General features: G+C 41.7%; 1 protein-coding gene across 5 annotated transcripts in view; it reads right to left on the bottom strand.

Annotated features, from left to right (window-relative positions):
• Nucleotides 1-1,811: 1,811 nt before the first annotated feature.
• The window catches only part of nsd3 (nuclear receptor binding SET domain protein 3), an 80,923-nt gene continuing 57,172 nt past the window's right edge, over nt 1,812-25,562 (bottom strand). For all 5 annotated transcript variants that reach the window (XM_080217137.1, XM_080217140.1, XM_080217139.1 and 2 more), the window contains 9 exons: nt 23,131-23,287; nt 19,739-19,947; nt 19,132-19,244; nt 17,683-17,952; nt 17,345-17,461; nt 15,147-15,288; nt 14,403-14,509; nt 10,953-11,157; nt 1,812-9,315 (listed from right to left, as the gene is read on the bottom strand). In XM_080217137.1, the coding sequence (XP_080073263.1) occupies nt 9,068-9,315; nt 10,953-11,157; nt 14,403-14,509; nt 15,147-15,288; nt 17,345-17,461; nt 17,683-17,952; nt 19,132-19,244; nt 19,739-19,947; nt 23,131-23,287 (1,568 nt within the window). In that variant the 3' untranslated portion in view covers nt 1,812-9,067. The remainder of the gene's footprint in view (nt 9,316-10,952; nt 11,158-14,402; nt 14,510-15,146; nt 15,289-17,344; nt 17,462-17,682; nt 17,953-19,131; nt 19,245-19,738; nt 19,948-23,130; nt 23,288-25,562) is intronic.

Here is a 25,562-nt window from a genome sequence, read left to right as displayed (position 1 = left end):
AGTACTGCTGCCTCACAGCACCAGGGGCCTGGGTTCGATTCCTAGCTTGGAACACTGTGTGGAGCCTGCACGTTCTCCCTGTGTCTGCGTGGGTTTACTCTGGGTGCTCCGGTTTCCTCCCACAGTTTGAGAGACGTGTTGGTTAGGTGCATTGGCCACGCTAAATTCTCCCTCAGTAAACCCAAACAGGTGCTAGAGTGTGGCGACTACTGTGATTTACACAGTAACTTCATTGCAGTGTTAATGTGAACCTATTTGTGACACAAATTATGTATGTAAATACTCTTCTGCCTATAGCAAAAAAACAGGCCAGTTGGCCAAACTGATCCACCCTCCTCTCTTCCTAATGCAATTAACCACATGGGCTTCAAATGCAGCTGCTGCCCCTGTCTGTTTGCTTGATGCAACAAAAAAGTTGTATTTATCGAGAACTTCCAGTGTAACCAAACATCTGAAGGTGTTATAAAGTGAAAGAATTTGCAAATACTTAACGTCCGCACATTCTGTGACGTTCTTCATATAAACTATTCATTGGTTCAGACTGCAAGATGCAGCCAGTTCTGTTTTGCGTATCACCTGATTCAGATTGGGTCTTACCCTGAGGGTTCAAAACAGAACTTTTGGCTCACAGTGAGCAATAGAAAAATCAAGGGAAAACGGTCTCATTTGCTCCTTCGTGGTTGGTATTGTGCTCTGCGGTTCTAGTAGAGAATTGGTGTGTCATTGTTAACTTTGATCAACCATGTTCACAAGCCAGGATGTGCCGCCATCATCCTGAGAAATTGATGATGGGTGCTCTCCTTGAACTAGTGCAACCTGGATCATGATGTGCTGCCACACAGTCAGTACTGGTTGAATTGCCACACAATGAGCTGATTGGAGAGAACGATGCATCAGGTTACACTGACCAATAGATGGGCCAATCACTCATTAGCTGAGCATTCTTTGCTCACCTTTGTTTCTCAACAATCACTCAGTGAGACAGAGCACCCCTCCCCAGTTTCCCACAATAGTCACTAAGGGAAGAATTCTTGACATCTCTGGGGTAAGCAACATTTTTTTTTTAGATGCCCAATGTCTGACATGTCAGATAACAGGAAAAATTTGTTCAGGCCATCAAGCAGGTTATTTTGCTGATCTATGTTGTTAGTTGAAATGGTCTCTTCTATCTAACCAATTTACTCTGGAATGGCCCACATGATTTTCTTCCATCACACCTTTCCCTCCAAAATCCAAACCCCATCAGCTTTGGTTTTCGATTTTCATTAAGATGCATCTTTCATTTTTATTCCTTTGTCTGTCCTTTTAGCTCCCACCTTCTAAAACAATGATTCCTTCAGTGGCCTCCCTACTTTCGCAATCCACAAACTCTCCAGTGAACTAAACTCTGCTGATCACAACCTGCCCCACACTCAAGTCCCATTTGCCCATCACCCCCTCTGCACTAAGCTGCATTGTCTCCCCAGCTCCTAATGCTTTCAGTTCCAAATCCTTGTCTCGAAGAGGTGCTTCCCCATGTCTACAAACCCCTCCAGCTGACAATTCTGTTCCAAATGCTCCAAATCTCCTGCATCTCAGCATGCTGTCCCATCCCTTTATTCCTCTATGCAGCCATCTCCATCTCACTCTTAGAAATTCAGAATCAAACCATTTAATCTGGCTTTCAGTCATCCCTTTTACCCTGCTTTCTGGCTCAGCCTCAATCTTATTTGGAAAGTACGTTGGGATTTCTTTTAATGTAAGGACTTTACAAGGACATTCTGGTTGCTTGCAAATTGTACCTCGATTAGACAAGCACAGAAAGCAGACCCTCCATTTGAACACTGAGAACTGTTTATTGAAATTAATATCAAGCAAGTCGGTATTATTTTCCCTTTAGATCAATGGAATGTCATTACAAAACTTCAAAATTAACCTTTTATGAAAGCAAACCATGGCAAATTTTCGACTTTAATTTGAAATAAAATTTTCTTTAAGAAAAAGAGCCATCTCAGTGACTAATCATATACAAAAAGAATTTGAACAATCCTACATTCAAACACATAGAATACAGTCACAGGCTAGATTACAAGCAGTCCAATTAGTGAGGAGAGGGGCGATGTCCATGTACATTCAGTAAAGCTGCAAGTTTTCACACTCTTGTGCAATTACATGTGGAAATGACAAGATTTAAGAGCAGCATTCTGCAAACTCTGAACAGCAACAGGTTGTCTTTGCAACAATACACCCCAAGTGGTTTGATAAGGGAAGTTAGTGTTAGTGTGTTCTGTCAGTATTCTGAATTCCCAAATCCTGTCTTTGTTTGCAAAGCAATTCAATTTTCTCCAAAAGAAAAGTAACATGATCAGCTGTAACAAGCTGTACAAATGTCATATTTTAAATAAATGGGGAATTACGAAAGGAATTGTTTTTGATTGCTGTGCAACGTTATCCTATTGTACACAGTATTTGCAAGAAACACTTCATTACCTGATAATGAGCTATACTGAATTGTAATTAGTCAACATTTCATGGCGTTACAAAAATATACTGCAGCACTGTCTACCTATAAATAAAATTACAAAAACAAATATAACTGTGAAATGATACAGAACTTTCAAGTAATAAAAAATATCTTAGACACTTTTGTGTGAAGCCAGGTAAGAGGAGCGACTGTTTAGTACCAGTGATGATTCTAATGAATCAACGCTCTTTGAGGTGGATTTTAATCCGTTTTCTCTTGCAAAAATAACTTGACAGCATCCAAAAGGAGGAAGCTTTTAAGTGCAATACATTTGCTGAATTTGTTAACTGATGGTGTTAAAAAAAGACACAAAACCCCTCACTGTGGCAGGATTAATCCAAATGTGTAATACTGAGTTAGAGACAGAAAGGCATGGAAAAGGATGGTCTTTCCGAAGGAGGATCATTTCGATCTGAAACGTTCACTTCACTGATGTTGCCAGACCTGCTAAGTTCATCCAGCATTTCTGTTGTTATTTCAGATTCAAAGCATCTGCAGTATTTTGCTTTTATTTGAGTGAAAATAGCTGAGGGTCTATTTGTACCACAACATCAGAGTCATTCAAAGCCACAGAGGGGTTGCTGCCTGTTTATGGAGTCAGTTTGTGACACGAAGGCCAACAGGTTTAGTGAAATTCTGGCAACAATTGAGTTGGACCTTCTCTCCCAATGAGGACATCCCTCAGACACTTGGCAAAACATTCCCAGAGTTGTGGAAGTCTGACCTCAATCAAGACATTTCAACAGCTGGGGAAGGGCCTTGCAGAGAGTTGTACACTGATTTAATAAGCCATCTAGAAATGGACACTGAAGCTGGCAATCCACATCCGTAGTGACACTGCAACATAGAGCTTGTGCGCAAGGCCTCTATTTCTACAGCCGGACCAGAGAAACTTCCTATCACAACAACTTCACACTCTTTAGTTCTGTCAGTGTGAACTGTCATTCAAAGTGCTTTATTTCAGTGTGTTTTGTTCATTATCCACCGCCCCCACCTCAGTTTCCCACGTTCAGGGAGTTCTGAAAGCTAGCATATGAGATTTATGTTCCCCACAAACAATTTTCACCTGTACTTTCTTGCTGGCTCTTGGTGATTCGATTATGCTTGGAAAACATAATTGAAAAAGCACCCTCCACCAACAGGATTGGTGAAGTCTGTACAAAGTCATCATTCTCAGTGACTTCTCATCTAAGTAACAAGCCAGGCCTGTTTGTTGCTGTGAGGATACCCCATGTACCCAGTATCACCTGTCCTTTCCTAAGTCACAATTCTCTTGTAAACACATTATAAATGCCACCCAGCTAAGAGCAAGTCACAAGACATGATAACTACTCCAGAAGCAGTCAGTCCAAGTGGTTATCAGTCTTGCTTTGTCAAATTAGAAAAACCCAATCTTGTATTATTTCTTTAACCAATGTGCAATTCCTAGCAGAAATAGATCAGATATCAAGAGTTCACCATTTCGTTTCTCAGAATCCCTTCTCTTCCACTCCAAAGTGACCAGAATCCATGTCCTTTCCACACAGTGTCACAGAGCCTCACGGTTGATAAACACCCACCAGCATTGAAGAAAATCTTGAAAGAACATAATAAATTAAAGCAATGCTGTACATGTATAGCTGTTCCCATTTCTAACAGACAGGATTGATAAACTTACTCTTTGTCGTTCTCACGATAAATGGTTTTAACTGTTTCACCTGAATCCTAGCCTTTCAAAACTTTGTACATTTAATGTTTCAGTATTTTTGGGTTCAAAACTGCTTGAAACTAAATTATTTCTGTATATAAAAATCTCAAGGCCAATCACACATTGTTAATTGGAGTGACTATGCATCCCCAACCAAAGAATATTCAGGGATAAGAGATAATAGACCAGGGCCCAGCAAGAATAAACATACTTCCAGACATCCACCTTTCTGTACACAATGGAACGCTTCGCAGGTTAAAACCCTGTTCACATGTTTCACATATTTACATGATTATACAGTAAAAAAGTAACATTTAATTAATAAAACGCTTGTCCCACCGACAAACTGGTATGCAGCATTACAATCTTCAACAACGATAAAGATACCCTTTTCCATCAGGCGGCACAAAGCAACTGAAGTAAAACTAGCAGGATATGGAGGGATACAACTAACAATGAAATAAACAAACAATCTTAAATTTAAAAAATGGCCTTGAATATCCTTCTTGGGCACAATTAAGGATCAAATTTTCCCACTTGAAGTGTTCCAGACCCTTCCATTGGATTCACAACCATCTCTTCATATTTTATAATGTTCAGTGAGCAATATGCATTCAACAATGGTATTCAGAGCACGGCCTTCCAATCAGAGGGAATTTTTTTTTAACCAGCATTAAGTGCTGAAAGCTGTAAGATTTGGTGCTGCAAGAGGCAATGCAAATTCCTCTCCATTCAAACAGATCAATTAGCAGAAATCTCCCTGTTCTAAATCATAGGCTTCCAACCTGAACATTCCCAGGCTCACCAATGTCAATACGCTGTTCAAAGTTTCCTCATCTTTTCATTGCAAATGCATCCCAGAAGCCACATGCAATATTTTGCCAGACGTTTTCACTGTCCTCAATTGAATAAATGAAAATGCATTACATTCAAAAACATCCTAGTTTGGCAGCACATCTGATGATACCAGCCATTCTCAACCTGAAGAGTAAGCTTCAGCTTTCCTGGAGATGTCCCTCTCTCCTCCCTTCCCCTGTGCTGGATTACAAGTTGCTAGTTTACAAACCAAGACACTGAGACAACGCAAAGCAGCATTTGAGTTTCTGTATTTTTCTGTTTCACATCCTACCAATATGAACCCATACCAGCCAACAACAATCAAAATAAGAGGAAGTTAGTGCCACACGACAGACAATTCAACCATCAAGTCACAGATGACAGCGCACTTAGCAAACTAATACATTGAGTTTAAAGTGAAAGGTGAGGGATAGGTTGAGGGGTGAAGGATCAGCTTAATTGATCTACCACCAACTCATGCTATGGACAGAGGTACCTTCAAACAGACCCTTCTGAAGACTACTTCACCTTAACACTTAGTTCAACAGACTGCTAAGGAAAACAAGCAGGGCTAGGATGGGGGTGGCTGGTGGAGGGGGAAGACGCGGTTCCCCCCCGCCAAATTTTCTGGTTTCCTTCTAGCCAGCAGCTCAGTTAAACGTCAGCACTTGCACCTCCCTCTACCCCAGTACCTGTGCAATGCCAATGAAAGCTTGGCCGACATGAAAGATTGCACACTTGTCGTTTTAAAAGTGCTGCTCACACGGATATGCACAGTTACTCAAAGACCCTTTATGTTTAAAAAAAAGGCTGCAGATGGGTTTAGCCAATTTATGAAACTACTTCTAAAATGCTAGCTCGAGCTGCAGGAGGGAAAAGGATCACCAAAGCAGACAAGCTGAGTTGGCTTGCTAGAATGCTAACACATTGCACAACCACAGTCACTATGTAGTGTACTTAATGTCACAAATTGCACGACGAAATAAAGTCTGAACAGAGGTACACATAAGGCATTCTGGCTCAGTACTCAGAGCTATTTTATAGGAGAAATGGGTCAAGTCGCAAAGTTATCAAAGAAAAACCCAAAAGGAAGACATACTCATCAGATTTTGGTGCTTTGCTGGAAAAATGAGTCGGTGTTATTTGAGCTATGGTGACACAAAGATCACTTTTTCAGTCTCCCCATGGATTTGGCAGGGTGATGGACTCTTGGCCAAAATGCCTGGTACAGGCATGGGTGGTGGGTGATTTATTGAACATGGAAAAATGGGAGCAGTGGAAACACAGTACCCATCTCTACCCCAAAAACAACTTAGTGCAACTATCCAATGAGAACAATACATTGTCACATGTTCTTTCCACGTGCTTCATTTCAAAAGAAACTTCTGTGAGACCCCAGCTGTTCCTTCTACTTGAGTACAATAGCAGACTCAGTGAAAGAGACAGAGGGGAAAGATAAAGTGCAGCCATTTAAGACTAAATTAAAAAATCTCATTTAAAATAAAGACAGCTTCACACAAGAATCTTTGAAAAGCACCAACAGATAATGCAGAACTGGGAGTCGTCTAAAACAGACAGAAGAATACAGCAAAAGCAGCAAAAAATAATTTTGGTCAAAAGCAAGTAGGTGGGGGAGGAGAGAAAGCCATTGCGATAACCATATTCTACAATAACATTTCTTTCCAGCATCATGTGTCCTGATTACATGAACTTGAAATTTCCTCATTGTTAGTAATGAAAAACTGAGATACAATGCCAAAATTTCAACATCTTCCATCTGTCAGAGTAGACTGGATTCACATTTCACTGACTTGTCAGTCGCACTCGGAACTGGAGTCAGCAAAGTATTTCAGTTGGAGGCTGACTGCAAACAGAGTGCCAGAGACAGATGCAGTTCCAGATAATTTTGGGGAATGGTGAGACTCACAAATGCAGACAAGTGGTTTGGAAGCAGAAGAATATTCCTTCCCACCACCTCCCTCATTTGTCTCCCATCAGCTGCCACTTTATCTATCTCCATAGGTTGGTGCACAAAGCACAGTTCGATGATGGAAATCCAATGTTCTCTTCCAAAAGATGCCCGAGTAAAAATCAGCCAATTTTAGGTTCACTGTCCTATACGCACCTGCTAATAGACAGTTACTCTTTTTTGTTTTGCTGGTTATAGAAAGGATTGACACAGCTAACAGTCAGGGAGGGAGTGTCCAAAGGTAGGTAGCACCCAATAGTCACAACTCAGCAAGGAGTCATGAGCCAATGGAAGAAGATTCAAAATGGGAAAGCAAATGAATGGAAATTCAGTCTGAGCAACTGAGGAAACTTGGAGTTTTACCGATACATTTTTCAACAGGTACCCTGAATTTGCAACACGTAGACATGTGATGGATGAGGAGGGTTATTTTTTGCCATTAAATACAATGTGTGAATAACGCTGAAAAACAAATGTCACAAGTTTATTCTACCGAAGTTCTAGTATCAGAACGTGATAGGTATAAGGTTATTTTAAATATACAGACATATTTAAATGTTTATTATATACAGGAGTACTTCAGCATAGAATCATAGATGGACAGAGAAGGTCAAGGGGAGATTCAACGGTGGTGTTCAAAATTATGTGGGGTTTGGGTGAGGTAAATAGTGAGTAACTGTTTGCATTAGCAGGAAGGAATGGAGGTTGGGGGTTGGCGTCGGGAACAACAGGATACAGATTTAATATACTGGCAAAAGGAAGAGGAAAGTTAAGGAGAACTCTTTCTGCACAGCAAGTTGTGATAATCAGGACTGAAGGGATGATGAAAGCAGATAATGAGTGACAAAGGGGCAAAGAAACTTGGTTGGCTCTTTCAGAACCAGCACAGCTGTGACGGACTCAATGGCCTCCTTCTGTGCTATATATGATTCTATGATTCTCGGAGTACTTTCACTCAGTAAGAGCATTTTAGTTGTTCATAAAACACTCCTATGAGTAAAGATGACACTTTAGTTTTTTTTTAAATCATGATTCTTTTCGATCATAATTTTGCTTTTTACATATAAATGTATAAAAATAATAAAATCACACATCAACGTAGCCATAATGGTAGTGCTGACAACAGAAAACATGAACTCCAAAAAGGCAGAACTCAAATTAGAATGCTCACTTATACAGGTGGAGAAAATACAACTGTAAATATCAATAAAAAGTACAAGTAAAACGTGGGAAGGATGTTCCACACTTGAATATCAGATGACATCCGATGCCACAAAGGGCAAAAGCTAGGCTATTTGCACTATCTGAACCTCAAGGATAACACAACACTGCCAGCCACTGTTAGGCTTCATACCTGTATACCGTGCTGGAAATTAAACCCCTTCATATTCTCCTGTTGAGTGTTGAGGCTCAACAACTGTTGATCTGGCAGTTTACGATTGCTTCTAACATGGGTTTTATTTTCCCACTCCTGGTGCGAGCAGATCGTGGTGGTCCACTGAAAGATTCTTCAAGATTAACAAAGTGCTGTACACAATCCACTTTCCATCTTAGAGTGGGGAAAGGTGAGGTGGGGGTGGAGGCAAGGGGGTCAGATTTCCCCTTCTGAGCACTCAGTGGAATTCATGTATTGTCCATTAATTTCTCCCTTCCCCCCATCCCAGCACCCTCCCCTGCCCACAACTATTCATTTTAATTTAAACATAAATCAAACAAACTACATAGCATTATCCTTAGATTTTGGTTTTTAAATGGACAAGGGCAGGTAATTCTTCCAACGTCAATAATCGGGCACAAATACCACTGAACACTAACAATTTAGAGAAAGACAAAAATGAGAGCACTGTTTCCTGTCATTACGATAATTCTTAAAGGACAATCGTCACTTTGAGGTGTTCAAAAGTAAAACCAAAAAAAAATCTAAACAATCTTTTGGTCATCTTTACTTACTCCCTCGGAATCTGGGTTTTCCACTCTGCATCATTTACAATCCCCAGAGCCCTTTATCGCAGAACACTAAACGTTGCCCTGATAAGTACTGCAAGTCCATGATGTTGCCACTTGGAAGCATTCACTCAGTGGTTTCTTCACCGGTGTCCTCAGCTGCCGAGTTGTTCTGAAGACTGACGGAGGAGGATGAGTCAAATTCTGTGGGGCAGTTCGGGTCGTGCTCAGAGCAGCAGAGACGGCCATCCAGCGTGGAGGCAGTCAAGGCTCCCTTCTGGTGCTCCTTGCAGTATGAGTTTGGGCAGAAGTCGCAAAAGGAGGTGGAGGATTTACCGCACTCGTCGCAGTGGTGCCAAGGACATTCCCATTTTCCTAGAGATTGGGGGGAAAAATATTGATAGGATGAACGAAATGAAAATCACTTCAATTCACTGCAAGTTTTCTGCACCTTTTGGCCCTCTACTTGTTTCCAACAAATGGTTCATCCCAGCAATCCTCCTCCACACGTTCCAGATACCAGCTGTGTCCATTGAAGAACAGACAATTGGGCACAACATTGTTACCAAAGTTTATGCTGCAGTGATAATTTTGTGTTTGTGCAAGTACCTAACACTACAGTTGAGGCTTATTTTATCTCTTCCAGCCTGACTCCTGTATTGCAGTGAAGCTGTTCGGTCCCATATCATTAGTCCAAATGATTACATATTGTCACTTGCATTGGAAGAGAATTTTAAATCAAGCATATAGATACCGTATCGAAACAATTGTTTTTACCCCAGTATATTAATACACTTTGTGAACAGAGCAGAAGCTTAAATGCATTTGAGTTTTTGTGTTGTGCATCTCTCTTTTCTCCATGGAGCACACAACTTCTGCAAGCTGATTCGCAATCATCTAAATTGTTTCCTCTCAATTAATACCCAGCCGATCTCAAGAGACAATCAGTTTGTGCCTTTCCCTTTTGGGAAGCCACTTCAGTGACCACCAGAAGATGTATAAAGCAGTCCGTGTTCTCTCCAAGCAAGAAGCTTCGAGTCTCCTCCTGTTCCCCCCACCACCATACCTCCTGCTCCCCTCAAGTTGCCCTGCTAATATTGAGAAAAATCTATAATAACATGAAATATAATATAATAAATCAATACTAATATTGAGATACTGGATGACAAATCTATTCCAAGACATTTCACAGACTGCACATAACAAAATAGCAAGAAAGCAGTCAAACAAAGACAGAGTGGGATTTTCTGGCTACGCTCACCTCAAATGTAGAAAATCCACCTGAGGTCAACGGACCATTGCATGGTCTGCCTGCTGCCTGCGCTCCCCCCCGCCGCCTCCCCGCCAACCCCCCTCACCCACTGGTATGATTCCCATGGTGGGCAGGACAGGAAAATATACCCCCTCCCCCCAGGAGTCTTGGCAATCTAGATCAAAATGCTGTTCTGCAATTTACAAACCCAGTCTCTGCTCAAGTTCCCCTTACTAATCACACACAAAACACACAGATTGCAGCTGTCGGAAATAATGGTGTACATTACAAGACAGAACTTTTGGTGGCTTTTCAGGACTTCTGAAAGAGTAAATGCTTCTCTCAGAGGTTACGTTCACAGTAGCACCGTTATGATAACCAGTAAAACATCTGTGAAAGGATGGAAAATTTTGAGTCAGCTGCCTTTTCTTCGAATCACACCATTAATAGCAATGTGACCTGAGAAGAGTAAATGGTAGTTGAAAATTCCTCACTCAAAGGGTGATAAAAGGCCTAGAATTTGGTTATAGAGCTGCAGACATTAGGGGTACATTGTTGCTTATCAAGGACACAATAATTGTTGATAATACCAACCAAGTGCCTTTAAATTATTTAACATTTTAACGCACCCCAAAATATACTTGGCTAAAACAACAAACGGCAATAGTGCCTCAGAAAATTGGCATTATCTTTTCCTACAACATTACAATGAAACGTGGATATTGAATCTGTTTTTAAGATGCATGCAATTAGTGCTTACCAAATGGCGGTTTGGTCAAGTTTAGGCATGAGAGGTGATACGCTTTGGGGCAATCCTTCTTATCACACATGACCAACTCTCCTCCATCACAGCAGCGGAAGCAGTAGTCCTCGTGCATTTTTCTGACGTCTATTTTCGTTTTCCGTTTCTTCATCTTCTTCTTTGCATTTTTTGCCTTTTCTTCATTTGCTGTTGCAGCAGCTGTCTAGTAAATCCAAGAAGCAAAATGCAGCATTTCAGTTTCATAAAATCCAACCAACTTTTTAAGCAGTGAATCACCACTTAGAAAATTAATGTCTATTTCTCCACTTTCAGCTCCGCTCAGTGAGCACTTCACATTGGTTTGGCAGAACTGAAGTTTTCTGAGATCAACATTCCAATTTGGAAAAGAGCAAACTCGGGTGGGATTGGAAGAGAACCAACCAAGGTAAAAATGGAACAAAAGATTGACCAGAAAAACTGCGATGAAGCAATGGGTTATCTTTAATGATGATGGTTCAAATGCAAGCTACATTTATCCAAGAAAGGTCAAAAAGGAAGAGAACCAATGCCCAAGTCCTTTTGATAACAATGGAGAATTAGGATATGCTGAAACAAAACAAAAATAGTGTGTGAAAATAGGTGACACAGTGGTTAGCACAGGAACCTGGGTTCAATTCCAGACTTGGGTCACTGTTTGTGGAGTTTGCATATTCTCCCTGTATCTGCGTGAGTTTCCTCTGGGTGCTCCAGTTTCCTCCCACAGTCCAAGGTGCAGGTCAGGTGGATTGGCTATGCTAAATTGTCGGGGGGTGGGGGGGGTAAGAAGAGGTGGTGGTGGTGGTTAGCAGGGAAAATAACCTGGGTGGGACTGTTGTCAGTGCAGGCTTGATGGGCCAAATAGCCTCCTTCAGTCAGTCACCCAGTTTCATCATCATAGTGTAGTCTTACAATGCGGTGAGAGATCCCAAAAGAATGAGAGTGTAACTACTTTGCGCGTCTTCTCTGTCGGAACATTCCCGAACAGATAGCCAATCGTGAGTCATGTGGCGTGTAGAAGCCATTTTGTGGGTCAGCAAAAATCCATTTTAAAATAGCAGAAAAGAATCAAGGTTTGATACATACAGTATTGATTCCTTTTCATGCCTTACTGACATCAAAAATCTAAGAGTCTGATAACTCAGGCTAGGCTTGAAACATGATGAAGGGACTCAAAGGCAAGGAACAGAACGATGGCACAGAACAGCAACCTCCTAACACTAACATTTTCAGGAAGTGCAGACAACAAATTTAGAAACGAAGGAGAAGCATTAAAATCACAGACAAAAGTGACCACGGTGTAAATCAACAATGGAGTACAATCAAGGCAATAGCGTGAACATCCATCAAGAAAAACTTAACTGTTGCGATACGCGGCAGCTTCAGATCTTGAGCAACAAAAAAAATGCAATAAGCACACACTTTCAGATATTTAATGTGCTACAAACACAACTTAAAGCAACAAAATAAAATGAATAAAATTGAACAGGTCGACAGAATTTATTGCATCTCTTTGGTTAGCTCAGCCTGTGGTATTTTGAGCATGTGATAGGTGGCACACTAGTTAGCACTGCTGCATTACAGTGCCATGGACCCCTGTTCAATTCTGGCCTTGGGTCACGGTCTATGTGGAATCTGCACGTTCTCCCCTTGTCTGCGTGGGTTTCCTTCAGGTGCTCTGGTTTTCTCCCACACCAAAGATATGCGGATTAGGTTGAATGGCCATGATAATTGCCCCTTGTGTCCTTGGATTAGCAGGGTATATATGTGGGGTTACGGGGATAGAGGCTGGATGAGATTGTCATTGGTGCAGGCTCGACGGGCTGAATGGCCCTCTTCTACACTGTAGGGATTCTTTACTTGCTAGGATTGAGAAAAGTACAAAGACAGATGAGGAAACAAAGCAGAAATTGAGTGTAGGGTGTCGAAATTTGCTGATGACACCAAGATTGGGGGAAAGGCAAATTGTGCTGAGGGTGTGGAGAGTCTGCAGAAGGATCTAGATAGGCTGGGCGAATGGGCCAGGAAATGGCAAATGGAATTTAATGTTGGCAAGTGTGAGGTGGTCCACTTTGGTAGGAAGAATGGTAGGAAGGACTATTACTTACATGGCGAAAAACTGCAGCAGGCGATGGTGCAGAGGGACCTCGGGGTCCTTGTGCATGAGTCGCAAAAACCCAGCGTGCAGGTGCAGCAGGTGGTCAGGAAGGCGAATGGGATGCTGGCCTTCATAGCAAGGGGGATTGAATATAAAAGTAGGGAGGTCTTGCTGCAGCTGTATAGGGCATTGGTGAGGCCGCAGCTGGAGTACTGTGTGCAGTTTTGGGCGCCGCACCTGTGCAAGGATATTTTGGCCTTGGAGGGAGTGCAGAGGAGGTTTACTAGGCTGATACCGGAGTTGAGGGGGTTGAGGTATGAGGAGAGGCTGAATAAACGAGGCTTGTACTCATTAGAGTTTAGAAGAATGAGGGGAGATCTCATTGAGACGTATAAGATGATGAATGGGATGGATAGGATAGAGGTGGAGAGACTCTTCCCGCTCAAAAAAGACAGTAGGACTAGGGGGCACAGCCTCAAGATAAAGGGGAGGCGGTTTAGAACGGAGTTGAGGAGGAACTTCTTCACTCAAAGGGTGGTGAATCTCTGGAATGCTCTGCCTGTTGAAGTGGTGGAGGCTGCCTCGCTAAATATTTTTAAGAAGCGGGTTGATGGGTTCTTGATAAGAGAGGGGATTAAGGGTTATGGGGAGAGGGCGGGAAAGTGGAACTGAGCCACGACAGATCAGCCATGATCTCATTGAATGGCGGGGCAGGCTCGAAGGGCTAGATGGCCTACTCCTGCTCCTATTTCTTATGTTCTTATGTTCTTATGAATTATCAGCCAATGTCACAGGTGCCTTCAGAGAAGGCAGCAAGAAAATGTCAAGGAATTTGTTGGACCACAGTTCAGCTTCCCCCAGCTTTGCTTTTCTTGTATTGATTTATGGGATGTGGGCATCACTGGCTAGGCCAGCATTTATTGCCCATCCCTCATTGCCCTTGAAAAGGTGCTCTGGCTGTACTTCAGTTTCCTACACAAGAACAAGGTGTTGTTAAAACAAGGAAGCTCAAAAGCATAGATACAAAAAGCTCTATCGTGAAGTTTGTCCAAAGTGTTTCACGTGTCAACACATCTCAACAAGAAGGAAATCTCTTGATTGAAAAAGAGACATCTTTCCTCAATTGTTTAAGCTCCACCTATGATGATGGACTGCTGTTGAAGCATTTGGGAATGTCATCTGGATGTGATTCTTTCTTCTTCATTCTGGAGTGAGCTGAAAGCAATCTACTCAAAAATACCACATTTCCCATTGTCCATCTTAGCTAATCCCTATATTTATCACTGAAATAAATCTCATGTTATAATCCCACTCGTTACAAAGATTAAACTCACCTTCGGACGCACACTCAGATACCCACTGCAGTTGGGAGCTCCACACTTGCACACTGTCTTTCCATTGCCCAAACAGTCCAAATTATAATTAAAGGTCAGTTCAGATCCTGAAGGACAAACAAATTGACAATTTCAAAAGTCATTACCACTCTGCAGAGGCAATCTCTACAGAAGTTCGAAGACATCAAAGAGAAAAGTCAGGCTTGTATTGATAAAGCTTCTTTAATTCAGACATACTAAAGCCCTGACATGCAGCCTGCTCTGACAATTCAATGAAAATCTGAAGGAAGCCAAAATAATATTTCAACAGATGAAATCAGTTTGAAACAGCTTTTCGCAATGTACTATTTAACATGTCGTACGAGACTAAAATCATATCATGGCACAGGAATAACATAGCTAATAACATGAACAATGTAATATCTGCCAGTATTTAAGCATATGATTTCACCCAACTCGATTACCACTTGGTACAACATCGCTGGGCACTGATACATGAGGAAACAAATTCAAATAATAGTATTCCTTCCTGTTTTGAAGCAAATTTCTGGAGGTTTAATAATAGGAGGGTAAGTAACCTCACCAAGAATGGTGCGAAATTCATATCACTGCATTCATTCACTCATTTCTGATGTGAAAATAAATATTCACGAATGGATTTTCAAATCAACTTCATAACTTGTCTCAATAAAGCAAACTAACTGCCTACAATCCAGTTCAAATAAAGATCCATTTCATTCTCACCCGCTCTTATGTCACAAAGTGCAAACAGTCCAACACGGGTATCACCGTTCACCATCCATTTCTGCGTCTCACAGTTGGGATCACAACTATGGTTCATGAAGCGGGAATAATTGCCTTTGGGCCCAGCATCAATGATCCGATCCTACAAAAACACAAATTCAAACTTTTGTCTCACTTCACTCTTGACCTTGAGAATCTTCGTGATCCCAGAAACCTTTCCCATTTACAGCTCACAGAAAAAAACCATCATGGTGAACGTATCCAGTCCACCTGTGAAGGATCACCAAGACATCTGGAGCTCTGAAAACGCAGTCCCACGGTTTACAATGGTTATCTGAAGTCCAAAATGAAAGTAAGTCTAGGCTGTTCTTGATTTTCACATGGGTCTTGAATTAACCCTACAGAATCCTTCATTCAAGGCTTCATTTTGCTTCCTGGCCAAGGGCATGGAGACAAGCACTGAGATACAGGGTACAATGTAAAGTGATATAAGATGATGCCTGCAATAAACACAACGCGATTGCTGAAAGTAGTGACTGCTCAGAGCTAACGCAATCACACGTAAATTTATACAATCAAATTGCACTATCTACTCAGACGCACAGATGGTCCGATTAGAATTCAACTTGAATTCTTTAACACGAAAAGCCAGCTTTCTCCCAATATCGTCATTTGTTGCCTCTCAAATCTATCAGGTAAAGATCTGATGAACCAGGAGAGAGATGGACCAGAAGGTGATAAGAAGTTGGAGGAGCAGGCCATTCAGTCCCTCAAGCCTGCTCTACTAATTGAAAAGACCATGGGTGATCAGATTGTGGTCTTAATTCCCACTTTCTTGCCTGCAACCCATAATTCTCAACTCCCATGTGGATCAAAACACTCTCTAACTTGGCCTCGAGTATATTCAATGCCCAATCTCCACAGCTCTCTGGGATAGAGGACGCGAGATAATTCAAAAGACCAACAGCCCTCTCAGATATCAGTTTCAAAAGGGAGCCTCACACTTTTAAACTGGGTCCACGAATTCTGGGGAGTATTCTCTCAGCATCTACTATATCAAGACTCTTCAGAATCTTTGATATTTCATCAAGATCACTTCTTCTATTCTCCATGCCAACGAATTTGCTTGCAGAACCTTTGCTTGCAACTTGCAGAACCTCTGCTGTTAAAACAACATACTTCTTCCCACAATCAGCCTAAAAACATTAGGACCAGAAAATGCCAGAAAAACTCAATAGGTCTGGCAGAGACAGAGTAAACGTTTTGAGTGTGTATGACTTCTTCAGAGCAGTGAACCTTTTTTCAACCACTTCCAATGCTAGTATATCCTTCCTTCAGTAAGAGTCCCAAACTGTACACAGTACTGTTGGTGTGGCCTCACTGATGCCCTGTATCACTGTAACAAGACATACCTTCTTTTAAACTCCATCCCCCTTGCAATCAAGGCCAATATTCTACCACAGATATCACAACATGACAAGGCCAGGGAGTTGACATACAATTCTGGACACAACAGCCTTCCAGCACTGAAGCAGAAGCGGTTTTCCAATCTTCCAAGCTATTTTGTTACTCGGGACTGTTTTTGACTATTCATTGCTAACTCCTTGCCCATCATGATTCATTAAGTCAGAAGGTTGTCCAACAACTGTGCTAGGTTTTTCACCAAGACAATTCAGGACTCAAGAAAAGGTGGACAGAACCCAGTCTGACACTTGAGTGAAGAACTGCAGAGTTCGCCTGTTAGTTCTGGTCAACATTTATCCTTCAACCAGCTTTGCTGAAGAACAGGTCACCTTGTTGCTATTGGTAATGCAAATTGGTTGATACATTTCATAATACATCAGCCGCACATCAAAATCTTTTTGATTGGTTCCAAAGCACTTTGGGGCCTAAAATCACTTTGGGTTTCTTTCCCTGGCTTCTTTCACACAACAAATTGGCACAGAGGCTCCCTCTTCACAAAGCATTCCCTCCTGGGAAGCACTAGGTTGCCCTCCACTTGATGCCTCTTGTTGAGGCTAGAATTGGTGACATGGGATCTCAAGAGTGAGAGAGTGCAGATTGCCACCTTTTCACTCAGTGATCCCAGTGCATGGGAGCCCTGAGTGTCAGCCTGATATTGCAATTCTTGTTTTCCCAATCCAGCCCTCATTAGCACCACCAAAGTAATAGTCGCACCCAATACACTGCTGCCTTACCTTGGTTAAGGTCAACAAATAGAAATTGGTAACGTTGCTTTCGTGAGCATATTTTATGCGGTTTCTGCATTCTTCTTCATCAATTAACTCACCAACATACTCCGTCACAAATTGACCCTGCATGCAAAAATGACAGGTGAGGAAGATGTGATGGTGCTTTGAACACCCCTCCTACCCACACAAGGTATTTGCTGGAACACCTACATCAAGTTCAGCAAGTTTGACTGGAAACACAACTATGTTCAACTATATACATGGATGGCACACGAGGTCTACACTTCTCAAATGACAGTCATTGTGTGCAAGTCAAAAGGAAGTAAAGCGAGTTAAAAAGTCACCTTTTTAATGTCCACTTTTGTACAGAGGCCCCAGCCACGTGCTTCTGTTCTCACCAGCTCTGTCTCGGGGTAGAGTCGTTTGGTGAAGCATTGGTTCTGGCAGCTTTCTCTAGCCGGACAGACCATCGGGTGGCACTCGTACATCAGAATCCGGTTCAGACATTCTGAGTCCAGTCCACAAGGGTTTTCATCCGTGGGCTTACAGTTGCACCGTGGTATTTCTGACAAGTCAGCAACATGGATCTGTACTTTTCCAATTGGCTTGTTCGACTGGTGTAGAAAAAAGTGTCGCATTTTATTAGTGCATATGCTTCACTAATTTGTACTTTCCTTGAACTTGAATAACTTGCTCAAGATCACTTCTAACAGCCAAATTAGCACTGGAAGTGATAAAAAGTGTAAGTCAACGAAGTGAGTTAATTCACCCGACAACTGTCAATATGATGATGGAAAATGACGACTGAAAGGTATATTTAAAAAATAGTTACTGCAATCAGTTCTGCAAATCAATAAACCTATGGTGTGACCTTTGGTATGTCCTTGGGGGTCTCACATATCCAGGATTGGAAGGGAAACACTTTGACAATGCTTATCCTTCAAGAAGACAAGTTTAGTTATTTATTAGTCACATGTAGGCTTACATTAACACTGCAGTGAAGCTACTGTGCAAATCCCCTAGCCGTCACACTCCAGCACCTGTTTACACTGAGGGAGAATTTAACATGGCCAACGCACTGAACCAACACATTTTTGGACTGTGGGAGGAAACCAGAGCACCCGGAGGAAACCCATGCAGACATGGAGAGAAACTCCCAAGCTGGGAATTGAACCTGGGTCCTTGGCACTCTGAAGCAGCAATGTTAACCACTGTGCCACCAGGTATGAGATTCGCTTGATATTTTCATGGGCACGAGCTACTTGAGGCACAGTTCCATTAAAAAGAGATCAATGTCAATCTATCACTCAACAATGCTCTTCCCCAACATCGCCTTCATTCATTTCTAGGTTAACAGCTAGGCTCATGTGAAGAATGGGAAATATGTTGGGGACTTGGAGTTGTCAGGATTCTCTAAGGTGTACCCCAAGCAACATCCAGGACACTGACGAGTAGAGCAAAAGTAAAGCACAAGTAAATAGCAAGGTACTCTAATGAGAGACATTAAAACAAAATTCTGTTTAGTTTCAGTGAGTAAGTTCAGACTTGTCAATGGGTCTATTATTGGAAAATGTTGCAAATCATGAATGCTAAATGTTATTTCATTTTCATTTGAAAAGCTGCAGCAGTGTGGCACAGACAGTTCGTGCTTCATCTGTATGTCTGAAAAAGGCTGTCCAGAGTTAAAAAATATTGTTAAAAGTTGACTTTAAAAACAATTTATTCAGAAACGTCATTGAAACAATCTCAATTGATGCTGGTTACTTTTATTTTTCATTATTGACAGGACTTACTTTAATGAATCTATACGCTGGTGGCTTTCTTTCATTGCGTTCATTTTCTAGTGCTTCCTTGCTCTCTTTCAATAACTTTAGCTCCTGAAATCGTTTAGCAGCTTCTTCCAGTGCTAGGAGTGGCAGAAAGCAACATTTTTATTTGGGATGAGTTTCTCCTCCTCATGCTATATAATAAACTTCAGGCAATCAGTATGTTGTTGCAGGCACATAGCGAGTTAGCTCCACTTTTCCCAGTAACTATACAACAACAACATCCAAATTCTCAGCAAGAAAATTCAAGCAAAATGCAAAGTGTTGAAAAATCATGCACTTCAGCTCCTCCTCATCAATCCAAACAGATTTCAACAGCACTCTTTAGGCTCAGAGATGGAAAAGATGCTATGGAGGGATCTCTTTTCCACGCTAGATTGACTAGGGGTGACTTTCAATGGCTGTGGAAATGTCTACAAGCTGGAATTATTTCATTCCCTTACAGCAAGGACTTAAGAGCAAGGAAGCAATACAAAGCAACCAATACAACGAGTGACAAACGTGCAATAGTTGTTTATACGAGCGCAGGCTGCGTTCAGCAAAGATATCTCTGCTTGTATGCTGAAGATTTTACCTTTCTTGAAAATCTCGTTAATACCACCAGCACGCCCATCGGACACGTTGCCCTTGTCTCCTTCTAAGTAAGGAAAGACTCTGCCCTGATGCACCCAATAGTAATCATTCGATCCAAAGAAACGCACAGGGAATTCTCCTATATGATGCTTCATTGCTTGAATGTTAAGTGGCACACATTTGGGATTACAAACCTCTGCTGGCCACCACCTGAAACAAACATCAGGGTAAGGACAACTGCAAAAAAGCACGGGTCATCACCACGTCACACACGGCCAACAGGACAACACAAGGACTTATTAACAATCTCATGCATAAGTGCATTTACAAACAGGAGTGATTTCAGAAATATGCAGTCTATAACTACGAAAGGTTGTCACCGACCCAAAATAGCAGAAAGGAAACATGACATGTATAAAAATCTTGGAAAAACTGGGCAGCATGTTTTGAATCTGAATCTTCACAGGAACCAAGCTGAAGTTCTTTACCATGATCCACCTAATTGACATTGTCATCTCTTGCGCCCTCTCTATTTCCATCATATCCATCATTGCCATATCGTATCTGATCAATTCGATCTACCCATCCCTCACCACTTAGATATATATCCAATCCAATTTTCCTTCTGCTCTGTTCCTGAGTTAAACTCTCATCCAAATCACTTGCATCTGAACATCAAACTCTCAACTTCTGAACCTTAGGCCTTTGATTTGCCTGCTGTTTCTTTGCTCAGCCACAACATCACCATCTCTGATAACACTCCCCTTAGCAAATCTGTATGTGTCTCACACTGGTTCTGGCCCCCATTCACTTTAACAAATCTAAGTAATTGACATGACAGATTTACTAACAACGAGATGAAGCATCCATCACCAGGTCTTGTTCAACTACATCAAGTCTCAGCCCTAACTGGGCTCTGCCAAGCGATGCAGTACTCCATGCCAGTGAGCATTGGTTTAAGAGGTAATCACAAGCTATGGAAAGGTGATGGAGATTCGTTCAGGACAAGCTCAGAAAGTTTGAAGGTGGAATTAAAGTAGAAAATGCTGCAAATAGCCAACCTTTGGGGTGGATACTTCCAGAGAGACTGGCACAGATAATGCTTCACGTTCATGATATTTAGTCAGGAATCTTATTCTGATGTTTGACCGTTGGTTTTTCAGGAAGCTTGGAAAAGGAGGAGAACTACCTCTGGAGAGATAACTATTTACGTAAGTCGGCAGGGGAGGCGAGGGATGAAAGTTGGGAGGTCAACAGCCAAGGGAGCTTGAGATAAACTTTCCCTCCTCCTCCATATTTTGATCTTCACGTCAACATTGGTCAGGATGCTTTCTTGCGCCAAAGCAAAATTGCAGATCAGAACTTTAGTCACCGATCCAATATCATCTTTGACTCGGTGTGTCTTTTGACATCCATGACACACTTTTGAGATGTGTTGCTGTGTTCAAGGCAATATAAAGGCAGGAATGTTGATGACTAAAACATGAACCACAAACAAAAACTTGAAGTTCATCACAGAACATACCAGGTTGCAGCACAGAACGTGGCCATTTGGGCCACGATATCTATGATTGCTCTTTGTAATAACAACCTGAAACTTAAACCACTGCCTCTTTCGTTCTCCAAACAAATGCATCTTCCCTCTGCTCAACATAACTGTCCAATTCTCCCCTAAAATGGGATTATGGTTTTGTTTTAAATCACTCCCACTGTCAACAGAAATGTTGCCCATCACACTCTGTTTACTTTATTCCCAGACAAACATGGTGATAAACAAGTGATCCCCTAGACTTTCCTATAGTAACTCTTCCCCTCATGTTCATCAACTTTCAAGCATTAGAGAAATATCACTGCTAAATCTTACATGCAAAGACAGTTCAGTGCAAGAAAACGCATCAATATTGTTGCCACCTGAACTGAAAATTAAAAGAACTTGTTTGAAAAACGTATTCACATTATGATTTCTGTCAAGCAAGTCTAACAGGTGCTGTATCCATGAAAAGTTGTTGACCTGAAGCATTAACTCTGTCTCCCTCCACAGATACTCCCTGACCTGCAGACTATTTTCAGCATTTTCTGTTTGTATTTCACCTATACTGGAGATACTAATTTAATCTGTATAGCTGTTCTGAAATGGTGAGCAACAGCAGCATGGAGTTTGATTACCAATACTACTGTTCTGCAGCATTCTCTGGTAGGACAGAGGCCCATGCAGGGTTTGACCTTGCAATGTCCGCACCCCAGTCTTCAAGTTAGCAAACAGTCGACCACACACTTGGCCAATAAAACTTTTTAAACTGTTTGAGTTTCACCAACTGCTGCAAAGTGTGAGGCTCTCCCTTTAAAGTAGTCTCTTGATACTTGTTCACATTCAGTGTACTGTCAGATTATCTCCAGCACTCAGGAACCGCACTGCAGTTGAAGGCAATGTAACGGGGCAATAACTTATTCAATATTTGTCATGCAGAAGAGATGTGTCATTAAATTGCTTTGTTTATTTCAAATCTGGAAGCGAGATCTGGTTTTGCTTTATGATGTGCAGGTCAACCATATCTGATTGGCTCTGACCTGCAGCGAAACCACATTCTGAACACATCACAACATGTTGTCAGCGGACAGAGAATCCACTGGCACAGACAAGGAGACATTCCCCGTTCAGTGCCATCCAAACAACAGCAACGTCTCGAAACTGAATGCACATTCAGCACCAGAAGATACAACCTATGTCACCTTAGCACAGGACTTTTACAGTTTGCTGATCAATTGGCCAGGAAATGTTAATGATTGCTGTCTTCATTTTAAAATGTATTCAGTCACCTGAGTCAAGATTTTTTAGTCTAGAGGAGTTCACAAAACATTCTGGACACAACGTGTTTTGAGTGAAAGTGTATCCAAATTCTTCACTGTTGCAATCATTGTTTAATGGTGACATTTAAGACTACATTCTTTCAAGGGATATCAGAGTAATGCATTTATAAACTTTTAACATTTCAAATTTGTGGTACACTCGGTGTGAGAGTTATCCAACTGGTTCAGTTCCTTGCATCTATAATTTAAACACACTACCTTAATGCACACATCAGAACAAAACACACAAACTCAAGTCAAATGGCATTCCTTTTCTATTCCATTCACTGAGCTGCTTACACTCTTCTCTTTTGATTCTTCAACAGCCATGAGTTCTCAAAAAATTTGGAACTGACAATGGGCAGCAAACACAGGCAAAATTCCCTTCACCTCTTGGTATTCCACTCCATTATCTCTGGTGGTGCATTCTAATTACATTTCAGCTCAACAGTGCCAAAAACTATTTCTGATCCCAAGCTTCCTTTCAGTAACTTCTTTAGAGTTAGTAAGGCTCTTCGCTAAATTAGAAAGAGACAAATGAGTTACCTGTAAATGCCCAGTTTGACCCAGACTATTTCCTTGTAGCGTGATTTCTTGCCAGCTTTACAATCATTGCAATACCAGTTCCCTTCTGGCATATCAATCGTCAGGCATTCAGGATGGAAGGATGCTGGACAGGATTCACAGCATAATAGGCGGCCACCTTGACAGAAGGAAACTTTCTTTTACTGACTTCTTGTAAATACACACCTCTGCCACTACCATTAGTGTTTATCATTTTCCCAGTTACACAGACTGGGATTTCCACAGTCATCTGAAGCAATGCTCAGCAAGAGTCATTTATCACCCACAGCTGAGCATCATGCAGACAGACTTCAGACAGGCATTTTCAACATACCCAGAACAAATGAGCAAATTCCCATTTCAAACCCAAAAGTCAAATTTTTCTTTGAATATTCCAAATTCAAACTGGACTGATTTGAGCCACTTCTGTTTTAATAATTTAGTTGCAAATTTTAAAACCCAAATGTGAAGTAGCTGAATGTTTACCAAACGAAAATCTTTTTGTTAACCAACACAAAAACCGTGCTGCTTGATGAACCAAGAGTTCCAGTGACAGCTACCAGGGCCGATGGGCATTCCCGGTCTTTGCAAACACATTGCTCCTCCAGCCCTCAAATCAAGCCGTACAGCTGAGCATCTTACTGCAGTGAAGTTTGCACTGCCTTACTCAGCTGCATGAAACCTGTCCCAGACACGTGGCCCATCACAGCGGGAACACAGAAGAAAATTCTGGAGGCAAGCAAAAACAGAATTTTGCTCAAGTTCAAAAGGGAAGTTGCTCATTTCGCAGTTGTTAATGTGAATTTGAGTGCAGATGGATATTCAAATCTGCCCAGCAGAAATGACATGAGCAATCATCAGTGTTGACCAGACAATAACAGTGGATGGGCTCTCAGAAGAATAATCAAGTAGATAACACGGCAATCAGGACAAGGCTGCCCTGCAGTATGTGCAGTCTTTCAGTGGGAGCATGGGGAAGGTTTATCACTGAAGCATGCAATTTCCCCGCTCCCCCCACTCAAGAACAGTGTTTTGAGATGAAAGCGGGGGGGTGAAGATGAACAAAAGCATACAACAGAAAAACAGACACAGCAGCTGTTACGCAAAACATGCTCAAGAATTGCTTAATTGCTGGCAACTCCCTCACTTTTGGTGTAAAAAAAAGTATCATCTTGGCTTTTGTCTTTTCTTACGAATTAAGTGCATTTTACATTAGACAGATTCTTGTCAGCGGTTAAGAAAAGGAAAAGACAAGGGGCAGAGAAGTGGAAATTCATTTTAGGTGACAGATTGAAACTTGTGGCATTGCTTTGGCCGCCGACTACAATTTGGACCCAATATTCAATTCCATTGCAGCCACTTCAGCTGAGTAAGAGGCAGGATGTTTAACAGGATGCTGATGCAATACTGCCTGTTTCTCACTCCTGCCTAATAGAAATTTTCACCTCCAGTTCTTTCCTCAAAAAATGCCTTGTTGTGTTTGAAAGGTGGCTTCAACAAATAACAAGGAATGATTCTCCTTTCTCAACCCCCAATATCTAAGCTTGCCAGCAAACCAGTTTGTCTCTTTAACACACAAAAGCATGAATGCAGCATTCTCCAGTTAGCTGGGCGGACAGAAGTGAAGCAGAAACTTCGATTGAAAACATTAAGCAGATAACACTGCTGACCTCGGGTGGCATGTTAAGCAGCATCCGAACCATGCTGAACATTGGGGCTCAAAATAACTGCAAGGCTCCTTCTGTGGAACATATACTTACGTCCACAAATTACCAGTCACCAAAGCAAAGCAAAAATTATCTTTTTTTGGTTGCCATGTGATTAAAACAAGTCTGCACTCCTACTGAAAAGGTGGGAGGGCCTGGTGATGTCGGATACTTGAATCATACAATCATAGAATGCAGAAGAGGCCGTTTGGCCCATCCAATCTGCACCCACTCCCTGACAGCCAGGACCTATCCTCCTTCTGTATCCCTGTAATGTATACATTTGCCACGCGTAATCCATCTAACATACACGTTTATGTTCTAGCTATGCACTAACTCCAGGCAGTTTACACCCAAACGGGAAAAAGCAGAAATTCGCTTTTGACATGGAAAATTCTCCAAGCATTAATTTTTTTTATTATTGCAACAGTCTGGCAACAGGTATATGATTACATCACTAATCATTTCTCAAGTGGGAGACAATTCTGGGGGTGAACATTGAAGAAACGGGAACTCAAAAAGCAGGATAGTATGAGAAGTGACCAAGATTAGCAGCCAAAGTCCACGATACAAAGTTGGAGTGAGTGAGTGAGGCATGCACACCAGGAGTGTCAGAGACCACAGTCTACGAGTCCAAGAAAATGAAACACAGAGCCCAAAAGCCAGAAAGCAGAAGGACCAATGCAGGCGGTTAAATCAAGAAGGTTA

The sequence above is a fragment of the Carcharhinus amblyrhynchos genome, chromosome 34 (genome assembly GCF_965287045.1).
Source record: "Carcharhinus amblyrhynchos chromosome 34, sCarAmb.v2.hapA, whole genome shotgun sequence".
Taxonomy (NCBI): domain Eukaryota; kingdom Metazoa; phylum Chordata; class Chondrichthyes; order Carcharhiniformes; family Carcharhinidae; genus Carcharhinus; species Carcharhinus amblyrhynchos.
Note: the sequence above shows the minus strand (reverse complement) of the source record. Positions and strands in the feature narration are given on the sequence as shown.